The sequence below is a fragment of the Drosophila albomicans genome, chromosome 3 (genome assembly GCF_009650485.2).
Source record: "Drosophila albomicans strain 15112-1751.03 chromosome 3, ASM965048v2, whole genome shotgun sequence".
NCBI lineage: Eukaryota > Metazoa > Arthropoda > Insecta > Diptera > Drosophilidae > Drosophila > Drosophila albomicans.
Genome location: NC_047629.2, coordinates 3,868,109 through 3,880,278, shown reverse-complemented (window position 1 = coordinate 3,880,278; position 12,170 = coordinate 3,868,109). Strand labels below are relative to the sequence as shown.

The window sequence follows — 12,170 nt, the reverse complement described above, 5'->3', positions numbered from 1 at the left end:
CTGAATACCAAAAAATACCACAAACTATATTCGGACTCTAGAAGAGTGTGTGCTGGGTGTGTGTGTGTGTGTGTGTGTGTGTGTGTGTGTGTGAGTATAATGACTAGCTAGCCACACACTTCGACTGCCACACACAAAAGGCCTCTTGGCCAACAAAGTCTTCAAATAGGTTAAGCCATAGCCACATATGAGTTTGTTAGACTCTCAACTCTCAACAACCCAGCAGATTTATATGCTGGCCATTAAAACACCCAACATGCCACAACGGACTATTAAAGAAAATATAAAAAAAATACTACAACCGAAATCTGAGCTTTTGTAGAGGCACCTGACTTAAGAGGCGTTGTCGTAGCGCATAGTGCTCTTTTCTGGGGAGGTCATAAAACTGGCAGTGCCACCAAATAAAACGCTGTCTCTGTCTGTGCCTGGGTCTGGGTCTGTGCAGCGAGCCAAGAAGCGAGCAACAACGCCAGCTTAAAGCGAATTTTCGGCCCAGTCGAGTGGGTGTTGCTTGGCCAGAGTTAAAGCCAGCAGAGCTCCGCTTATCTGGCCACAAACGTGATGGAGTTGGAGCTGAAGCTGAAGTTGAAGTTGAGGCTGGCGAGTTTTGTGTTTCGACCACGCATGCGCGGCTTTCAATGTGCCTACGTGTTATCACGACCACTTCCACTTCGTGTGCTGTGCACTGCGGGAAAATGGGGCGTAAATTGAGGAAAAATCGTAGAGCTTTTCTGCGAGTGTAGCCGCCGGCTCTTTCACTTTTTTTCTCCGCTTTTTATACCCGCCACCCATAGGGTAGAAGGGTATATAAATTTCATTTATAATATCTGAATACCGTAGAAGTTATTCAAGAATAATTTTAGAAGACTGCAGCTGTCGAGTCTCAATTGATTTGGTTGAGAATAAGGTATATATTGGACTCTATGATATATTTCGAAAATTGCAGTAAGCCCATATATTTCAGTATGTTTTTAGTACATTGATTCGGTATATTTTAACGACAATATTGCAAATCCTAGAAGTTATTCAAGAAATAGTTTGATATGATATGCAACTGTCGTATCTTAATTTCTTTGGTTGACAATCTGGTATATATTGAACTCTATAGTTTATTTCAAAGTATATTCATTTACCAAATATTCCAAATGGTATTTCAGTATTTTTTAGTATATTAATTTAATGTATTTTAAAAATAATACTATTTTGCTTTTATTCAAAAATAAGTAGCGGGTATCTCGCAGTCGAGCACACTCGACTGTAGCTTTCTTACTTGTTTTCCCATACAGAAATTGGCGCTCATATCGTTGTTCAATAATCAACTAGCTGTGAACTTGGAATGTTGCTCAAATTACGACAATAATCAGATTGCCCCCGGACAGCGAGTCAGCGATGTAAGCGCGATGGGTTGGCTCTGTAACCTTAGACCATCGCGCATACGCAACGTTGAACCACTTCAAAAATAATGTTGTTAAAGTTCGACTACAACAGCAAGCTTATTGAAATTACATACCGTCAGCAGCTGAAGGTGAAGGTTATTGTTAACTTTGACGTTGACGTTGACGTTGACAAACTGACCCAGCTGCCCTTTGAACGAGTACCCAAACAACAACAACAACAAAAATTTCGTGCATATGAATTATGTTTGTGGTACGTTTTTTGAAGCGTTCAGTGTCACGGTGCTTTGCCATTTTTTAATGAGGCTTTCGCTGCCGTATGTTAATTGTAAACGCCAACAATAATACATACGAGTTGCCGCAGGTCAGGGGCCTTTGCTCAATCCATTGGCGGCTCCAGCAGCTGAGCTCAACTGCTGCTAGAGTCATTCCAATTAATTAGAGCGATGGGCGCTGAGCATATCAAGTCTTAGGCATACAGATAGTTAGGTCTCTGACCGAGTCGGTTGCAGAACAACGCAGACTCTTTGTAATTTGGAGTTGATATGCCGCACAGCTTGTGTTGGAAATTAATAAGCAGGCAGAGTCAGGCAGCAAGTCAGTGAGGCAGCCAGCCAGCAAACGTCTCATGACCATGATGATAATCATAATGATGATCAGTACCATGGAGGCTGGCAGAGTCAATTGAAGAACAAGTCGCCGACTAGCAACGGACAGAGACAGATACAGAGACAGAGAGAGTGAAAGAGATGCAAGGCAGCAAGGCAACAAGTTCTCCAGTTTTTCCAATTTTCATGCACTAAACGCAATCAGTGCTCATGATCTGTACATTAGCGTCGTGTGCTGATCACGCAGATTGTTCACATACTATATACAGACAAACTTGCAGACAGACAGACAGAGGAACAGACGGATGGATAGACAAACTGAACATGAGTGAACAGTTGACTGATATTTCTTCTTCTGCTTATGACCAGTTTAAGAGCTGTTTGCTCTGCCTGCTACAACATTTGGCATAAATCTAACAAACGCCTGACCAGGCGACACTTGCTCGATTACCGCATCTTGGTCAGCTATGCAAATTCGAGCCTAGTTTGTTGCCCAGTGGCAACAAGTGGCCAAGAGAAAAAGAAAGAGAGAGACTTGAGCCTTCTGCAAAGTGCCAGTGCACTTCCTATGAAGTCATCAGCAAAACACCGTTAGAAATGTCATTACATAAACACAGTTTTTTAATTTACAAATTATGCAAATTTACACTCGCCGCCTCAAGTGGCCCCAAGTGACGCTCGTGGGCGTGAGTGATGGGCGTGAAAGCCATATAAACACCAAACACCGAACACCAAGCACCGAAGAGCAAAGACGTCTCTCACGAAATCTGCGGGGGCTTCAAGAGTTTGCCGCGAAAATGCTGTCGTAACAGGTAAAAAGATCTCAGCGGATCTCATGGGACATCACAACTGCGAAGAAAGATCTATGAATAAACATCTTCAAAAGATTCCGACAATAATATTTCATCGATGCAAAAAAATGGATTATTTATTTGTTTTATTGCATTTTCGCTGAACTGAAGATCAACGATAGAAACTGATCGTTATTAATCAAAATATTATTTATTATATTTGGCAAACTAAGCTCACATTTCCTTAATTGCTGCATTCCAAAGATATGATCTAAAGATTTATATTCAAAAATGATAATATTTGATCAATTTGCTAGCATTATTTTATGATCTCAACATCAGATAGAAAACTAAATATTTATAAATACACATCGGAGTTTTAAAATAATAATAATAAACAAAAGTTTAATACCATTTAATCTATATATTAATATGTTTGGGTTCATTACAATGAATACTATGTTAAAATAAATGTTTTGTCAGGAATTTTATCTTGCAAAGCTTTACAGCCATCTCTACATCAGTTTGCTCTTCATGACGTATCTGTTTTATTTCTTTATCTCGGCTATGGCATGCTTAAGATGTTAAAAACATATTAATTATGATTAAGTCTATCAGATGTAATTTTCAACAAGATTAACTCTATCAGCTGCAATTGTTATCAACATTTCAAAACATTACATAAATTTTAAATTAATCAGTCTTCAGATTCTTCGCAGTTCTCTCTTCGTTCTGTCTCTTTGTGCAAGCTTAACGAAACTCACGTTTCTTTTCAGATTTCTCAGATATTTCTGTGCTCAATTGGTTGAACTTTTCTGTGTGCAAAATGAGTTTAAAAAAAACCTGTTGAACAAGATTTGTCGGCCTATGTGCTTCTCGTTTGATTTTATAATTTATTTATTTATGGTTCAATCTTTTCTTGCTGCTTTTGCATTCATTTCAAGACAAAAACAAAATTATAAATATATTTCAATTATAAAAATATGTTAAATGCGTAACGTCACTTTTTTTCTCGTTTTCATTCGGTTATTTTTTGCGTATTTCGTGTGGAGTTTTAAACCAAAAACAGCTGTGTTTGCACATTTCTGTTGTTATTATTATTATTTGATTTGTGGTTTTACATACACATACATCTCTGTGTACACATATGGGATATGTGATGTACTATATGTAGTTGATGTGTGTACAAAATAGATTTATTGGACAGGCAACTGTCAAACTTTGAGTACAAAACAAGAAAAGTCAACAAAGAAATAAATGTATGAAGCCGTTGCCATTGCATTTATAATGGAATTTCAAGCTACTCCACTTTGCTTTTGTTGTTTTTTATTTCTGTTTTTGTTTTTGTTTTAATTTATGCACTTACACACACGTACATCACAGCAATGTGTGTGTTTGTGGTATGTAAGCCAAGCACAAAATAATGGAAGAAAAAAGTCGCTGACATTTGAAGGTTGTTGGGGGCATTTCATTAAACAATGCGAACGCTTGAGCCAAGTAATTACAGAATCGTAAACGTGTATATTCATGCGCTTATTTAGATAAATTGAACAAAGCCAGAGAACTTGATTCATGCAATTGAATTAGTTTTAAAATACATATATAGCAATAATAATAAATCTATATTGTTCAATCAGGCAACTCACTGAAGAACAATGGCGAATAGTTTTCTATTGATCGATGATCTTAACAATGCGAATAAAGAGCTTAGAGCACTCCCAACTTTCTTCCTCTTTCAGTTCACTTAACTCACTGAGATTTGCTTTTATTTGCCTAACACCTCAGGCATTTATTTATTGCTTCTATTTATTCGAGATTCGATTATTTACATTAGCATCGTTCATTTCTCACTTGATGATGAACAACACCTACAACTTTTTGTTGTTGAAATCATAGAAGACCATAAATAGCTGCTAAATTCAATACAAGTTTGCATTTTACCAGGGCTGGACAATTAAACAATGAACTTTTCACAGAAGTTCTATTTAAATAGTTAATATTCGTAATCTTTATTATCACTGTTCAAGCTAAAATTGCAAGGGCAGTGTAATAAACTTGCAAGAATGATCTCATTCTTTGTCTAATCGCAAATTAAATATAGCAAATGTCACAATCAGTTCATTTTAGAGTTCTTTTCTTTCTCAGAGTGACACACTCAGTAAGTATTTGTCATTAGTAAAATGCTTTAATGTCAACATTCTGATAAAGGAACTAGTTCAAATGATAAGATTATGCATTCTGTGCGAAATAATTACAATTACAAACTTTTTCTCATACAACATATGCATAGTGTTAATGTTTAAAAGGAAAAAACATTTATTCACTGGTGTTAATTGTCTTTATCTATATCGAGCACTGTTCTCGCAAATAGTTTTTATAGTTTCCGTTGATTGGAAATAATTTATGGTGTGCGGTTAACCATTGAATACAATTTTCTTATTATAATTAACTAAAGAAATCCTTAGTCCGTGTAATATTTCTAAAATTAAATTCTAATTCATAAAAGTGAGAGACTATTGATTATTTTAAAACACATAAATGTTTGCTACACTTCTTCAGAGTATCATTTTAATCATCATTCAAATATAATAATGTATGAACATAATAAACTTATACATCACCAGTGGGACTAATACAATATGATTTATTATTCTGTCGATAAAGTATTTAAATTAAACGTTAGTTGTGAACAACACTCTCTTGTTCTTCGCAAGAGCGAAGTAATTATGTCCGTAAGACGTTGATAACGTAAATAACTGCATTACGCTTTTACGCAAACGTAATACTTAAAACAACGAAGCAACTATGTACGTCAGAAGATAATACGTAAATAACTGCATTACGCCTTTTATGCAAACGTAAGATTGCTAATTTAAAGGAACGAATCAACTATAGTAAAACGTAAATAACTGCATTACGCTTGTTACGTCAAACCGCAAGCGTACGTTTGCAGCTCTTATTGTCGTTTGTGTTTCTGGTTTGCCACATAAATATAAATGTACCATCAGCATGTTATACACCTTCAATTGCAATGAAGCGACAGTGGAACTAGCTCAATGAACTATGATTATGAGTTAAACCAGCTCAATGAACTATGGTGATGAGCAATATTTTGCGAACACACACACACACACACATACGCATACAGCGGAACACGAACACACCCTGGGCGGATGATGTGCGAGGGAGATAAACGCAATTATGTTTTAAATGGTTAAACAAGATGGAAAGCACACCTGCAAAGATGGAAACAGGCAACAGACAACAGTCAACACTCAACTTGACCTTCAATGTTGCGCAGTTTGGCTTTGTTTATGTTTTGTTATTGTTATTATTATTGTTGTTGCTAGCGGGTTGCTGATCGTTGCCACAATTGGTGTTGTTATGAGGCAATCTTATCGATTTGATGCGCCTTGCTGGAATTCACATATTTTTTCTCTTTTTTTTGCACTTTTAACGCCCAAATCAAACACTTTTGAAAATGGGGGCATCAGCCCACATCTCACGCTGTGCTCTACAAAAATGTTGACCCCAAAAAGGCAAGAGCTTTCGAAATTTGAACTCTATGTAATTAATCAAAAATACGAAAATAATCCACAAAAAAAAACTAGAGCTTAAGTTTCACTCTCGCGACAGAACAACGACCGCCCATTGTATGGAGGAGGGACAAGAGGAGATTGAGGCAGGGTCCAGGAACAGAGGCGCAATCTGAAGCCGATAAATAATCGTTTAACATTAATTTAAATGATTTCAATAGTGCATTATGTCACGATCGAGTGCAGGCAACGGTTTCAAACGAAAGCGAAAGTATGTCAGCAACAGAGCAAAGAAAGAGACAGCGACATAACTGAAGCGTGAAAGATTCTGTATAACTCTCGATGAGCTGTTGTCGCAGTCGCATTCGCTGCTGTCGCTGCTGTTGCTGTTGATGATGACGATGATGCTCAGCCAGCGATACGAGACATGAAAAGGCATTGGCATTGTGGTGGCACTTAACGCGCATGCGTGCGCACTGGGCACTCCTCCCTCCCCCCTGCCACCACCCCTCTCCACCCCCTCTCGTGTTGGCTCAGTGACGACAGCTTTCCAGTCCAGTGGCTCAGTGAAATGGAAAGGCAGTTTGGAGACACAAGCACACACACAGCTTCAAGATGAAGAGAGACGCCACACAAATGACAACCGGCGATCGGCATGGGCATGAAAAATAACTTTCACTAGAAACTGAAATCCAAAGCCGATAACAAAACAACAGCAACAATACAATAAGCCATTGGCAGCCCAGCTGTCGAAAACTCAACTCAGACTCCAACTCAAAACGCACTCTCGATATCTTGAGTTTGTGACTCATGTTGGTTGCATTTTTCTTGGTGCTTGCAAATCAAGAAAATCAAGCGAAATACGTAATGCATATCGCGAAAAATATTCTTTAGACAGACAGTCAGACAAGCGCAAGCGCTCCCCCTCCACACACTCCCCCGTTGCCAAAAACTGTCACTCAGCGAATTCTAAGCTGAGCTTAAGTGCAACACACCTTCGCCCCCGCAGCACTCTCAGCACTCTCAGCAGGGGTAGGCGTAAACTGTCTAACCAAATGGCATTTGCCAAGGAAGTTATAAATTTGCTGCCAAATAGAATTGTGTGCAGCTCCGGCAACGTTTGTGGCATAAAGGCGCAAGGCAAGCAAGGACGCCCAAGTCAGAGGGGAACAGGAGGATGCCGCAAAAGCGTTCATTAAAGTCAAAAGTCCCACAACTTACGACAGCAACAACAGCATGAGGTAGAACTGTAGACGACTGTTATAATGATGTACTCCAACATATCCTTTAAAAGTCAAATGAGTGACTTATAGAAAACTTTATTTATTTCATTATTTATTTGTTTTAAGAAGACTTTTTGGAAAAAACATAAATATTTCAATTTATTAAATTTATTTTGCAAAATAAAATTACAGGCAACTATAATTAATTTTTAAGCAGACTAAGGAAATTTACATAACACCATTTAAGGAACATCATGCAAAACATTTATTTTAGGGAAAAGTTCAATAACAAATAACCCCATAAGCTTAAAATTGAAGAATACAAACAGATAACCCAAAATAGAACTGAAGTAAATTAAAGGAAATATTTCCTAAACTATTATACTATACATACACAGTTTAAACTGATGGCTATTCAAATTGTTTCTCAAACATTCATGAAAACCCTTTTATATTTATAAACAATACATTAATAGATGTAAATATTATGCATTCGAAATCGATTATAAAAATAATAGTCTTCTTAATTTATTTATTATTATTATAATTGAATACCTAAGCTGCTCTTGATATATTATTATGAAATTTAATTCACTTGAATGAAGCTTATCTATCTATCTCAGTGATAAACCATACTTTGTAATTTGTAATTGTAGCAACCTTAAAATTGTAATAATATAAATAACAATAAACCCTTTAACCCAACCCCACGATAAACAGGGTATGCATTGAGCTGAACAGAGATGAACTGAGCTGAGATGTGCTTTGTTGTGTTGCGTTGTGTTGTGTTGTGGGTTTCATTGAGAAAAACCTTTTGGGATGTGCGTGCACAATGATCGCTTGCAAGTTTTACGACCTTCTGCAACGCCCACAACAACAAAAGCGTTCGAAAAGTGCGTACATTGAGAGAAATGCAGTGTGACAGTGACAGTGCTGCGCAATTAGAGTGTAAGCGAGAGCGAGAGGGAGCGATAACAAACACACAAAAGCGATGCAGACAAACGCCGACTCACGGCCCACACACGTAACGACACGACAAGACACGACACGAGACGAGACGAGACGACTTGAGTCTAGCTGAGTACCTTAAGTAGGTAGAAGATCACAGCACACGAGCACACTCACACACTCACACACACACACAGTCACATGCATGTGGAATGACAGCTTTAGTGCAATTAGAAGGAAGCTTTGGGTGAGGTAATAAATACATATTTATGTACATATGTATGTCGTATCTCCCTCGCACTCTCGTTCTATCCCTTTACTTATCTCACTCTGTATGGGAATTAACAATCAGAAGGCGACTTGGCCAATGAACTCGACTGATTATGCGTCAATTTTCTTGAACTTATATAAATTGACTTAATTAACTCATTGCTCCACAATTGGGCAGCGGAAATGGGTGAAGCGAAAAACTGACCTTTTGATCAAGGGCCAGCGGAATTTAAATATAACATGTATGTTCCCTTATGAGTGAAGACATATTTATTTGAAGTTAGCGTTTTGCGTGACTTATCGCCTATTTCTGGCCTTGTCGGCGTTATCAAAACAAAAGAGAAATCTTATCGGGCATAAATAAACATGTATGTGAGCTAGGTATGTGCATGTGCGACGACCATCAATATCTATTAGTTATTATATTTCCCCTTCAAGTATTATAAATAAATAAAAAATTCCAAATAAATGTCACACGAAAACAGAGAGAGAACACACAGGCAAGAAAAGAAAAGAAAAGGGCACAGGCCACAAAGAGTCGAGAGACCCAAAAGGTTGGTTGGTGGTTTCTTTTTCTGTTTTCAGATCACAATCAAACAGAGCAACAATATCAAATGAACTCTGAACACTCAAGACTCCCGTGGTGTTTGCGGTTTGACAGCACAGTATCTAACGCTGTCTCTCTCTCTCTCTCTGTCTCTTTCTGCTTCTCTTTTAGTTATGAAATGCGAGTGAAAAGCCGGCTCTGACTTTGGCTTGACCTGCGCTTGCGCAGCACTGTCAACGACACTAGGCACTTGTGTCAATAGTTGAAAGAAGACAACAACAAAAAAACAGACGAATTTTCTATTTGACTTTCAGTTTAGTTTATTGAGGAGGCAAACACAGTGCGCGCCTCTAACCGTCATAGTGACATTTGATAGCACAAGCGGTCAAATGTTGACTAAGCGCCTTCCAACGATATCAATTTACTGCTCACAAATACACACACTCGCATGTAAATATATACATATGTATGTATATAATTTAACAAGCGGAAGGCTGACAAGTGTCTGAGCAAACGTGTTTGATAAGCGACACTGCTGTTTAACATTCATTGAATTATCAAAATGTTATTTACATACGTCAACGAGCTTAACATTATGTGAACGGCGGCTCAATTACAGTGCCAATTATAGCACGCTGTTAAACTGCATTTACTCATGTTAAGTAACAGCGACCTTTGTCAGCCTCCCTACAGAGCCTCAGGGTTTTGCTGCCGCCCGCTGTTATCTAAGAGCGACGCGACGTCCGACGTCCTACTTGCTCTATATAGTATAAAGAAAGTCAAGCAAACAACAATCATAATACGAGTGCTTATATAAAGTATTGTGACTAATGCGATATTGAATTATTATTGTGTGATAGAGAGAGTAGAGAGGGTCGCTCGCTGCCTGCCTGGCGGGTGTTTTGATTACAAAAAATAACAAAGGGCAGCACGCGTCAAAGTGGAACCTGTCCATGTGGATCTGGGTCATAATAAATAAGACAGACACGCTGATCATTAACATAAATGCCAAATTCCATTTCCATGCAAAGGCAACGCCAATTGCTTTGCGGCAACAACTGTGTGGCACAATCGTAATTTGGGTCAAAATTCACCAAAAACAAAATTATGTATTATCATTAAATTTCATTACAAGCGCAAAAAAAAAAAAAAAATGCGGCGCACGAATCGAGAGAAAAACGCAAAATGCAAAGCGAAAAATCATGGAAGTGGAACCCGTTACAGCAAAACGCACTTCACTTCTTAACTTCCAAGTGGCACAAAAACAAAGCCCGGCTCTGGGCTGCGTCTGTCTTTCTTTCTCTTGCCATTTTTGGGCAAAGAAGCAACAGAGACGGAGACGGACAAAGGAATGGTAAAAATATGCGTATGTACGCCTACCTCCCCAGAACCCTGCTTGCCACATGCAACACACTCTGCTGGCACATAGAGATGGCCAGAGAAGACTGGGTCAGCATGTAAGATTTTTTTGCAAAAGAACACGAATGTGTGTCGTGTCGTGTCACGCAGTCAACTCCAAGTCATCCTGCTGAGAGCTGAGTCATCATCAACAACATTATGATCATTATGATGAACATCCGTTTGATTGGTGGCAGGTTCAACGAACTCAAATCACTTACCAAAAAAGTCCTCCCAGGTGTCTGAATCGGATTCTATGTCCATTTTTGCAGTTGCTTCTGTTCTTCCCGTTGCCCGTTGCCCGTTGCCACCTGATGTTTGATGATGTTGCAACTGCAGTTGCAGTTGATTTATGTGGCCAATGCCTTGTTTGGTATTTTGTGTATGTGTCCAAATTTAGCCAGAGATTGCGTGGCTGGTTATTCTGCACTTTTTTTTGCGCACAACACTTGGCAGCACTTTGGCAGCCTGAATCCCAATCAGAATCCAACTGTTAATATTGCTGCTTAGATATGGTATCTAGTTGGCGCTCCTTGTGGCTTAGTCGCTGCGCAAATGACTTCACCCGGCATTCTGTGTACGTTTCTGGCGAAAAAAGGCCCCAATCAATGGTCTTACCCGCGCCCGATAAGATAAACACAAAACCGAACGCAGAACGTTGAACGCGCTGTTCAGTTCAAGTCTTTTTTAGTATCTTATCGCGCCTTTGGCCAGAGCAAATACCTAATAAGTATACGCAATTTAAACTGCAGACGTGCAGTTGTTGTGGGGGTAGGAGTAAGGGGCAGCACTTGCAGTATAACAGCTGAGATACACACATACACTAAACACTCTCGCACACACACACACGCGCGTCTGCAAGATAGTTAGATATTTCTCACAGTTGCCGATTCTCTTCGTGACGTTTATTCATCCACTTGTATTGTTGGGGGAACAGTTCTCAGAATTCCAATATGACTAAGCCGGTTTAGACTGGCGTTGTTGTTGCTGCGAGAACTTTGTTTGATTAAATATACATATGTAGTATTTACTATTTACTTAATTTGCGATTCATTTGCACGCGGCACTTGTTGCAGCAAAGCGACAGGTAAATGAAAACAATAAAAACAAATTGCTGACTCGAGTTGCAAGTTGAAGATGTTACACTTGGCGCGGGGGAATATTGACGCTTCGCTGATTTTCCAGTTTCACCTTCGCACCGTTACTTCTAATTGTGGCAAAACACTCTCACACACATACATTTACAATTTGCAAAAGCGTTGCACGCACGCGCACGTTATAACGACGACGCAACGACGGCGACAACGAACGGTGAACGACGACAACTCACCCACACGACGTTTCGGCACGAACTGAATGCTGAATGCACTCCCCGTCTAGCGGTGGAGAATCATCGATGGCACTATCGATCAGCGCTGCCACTTCACTCGCTTTGTGGCTAGATCTAGCCATTTT

The 12,170-nt window shown here is 39.0% G+C and overlaps 1 protein-coding gene across 2 annotated transcripts in view; it reads right to left on the bottom strand.

Moving 5' to 3' along the window:
* Nucleotides 1–12,072, bottom strand: part of LOC117566414 (myosin-M heavy chain) — a 63,652-nt gene extending 51,580 nt beyond the window's left edge. Inside the window, exon 1 of one of the 2 annotated variants that reach the window (XM_034245935.2) lies at nucleotides 10,937–12,072. In XM_034245935.2, the coding sequence (XP_034101826.1) occupies nucleotides 10,937–10,979 (43 nt within the window). In that variant the 5' untranslated portion in view covers nucleotides 10,980–12,072. The remainder of the gene's footprint in view (nucleotides 1–10,936) is intronic. The other variant, XM_034245934.2, reaches the window with a different exon arrangement.
* Nucleotides 12,073–12,170: the final 98 nt, after the last annotated feature.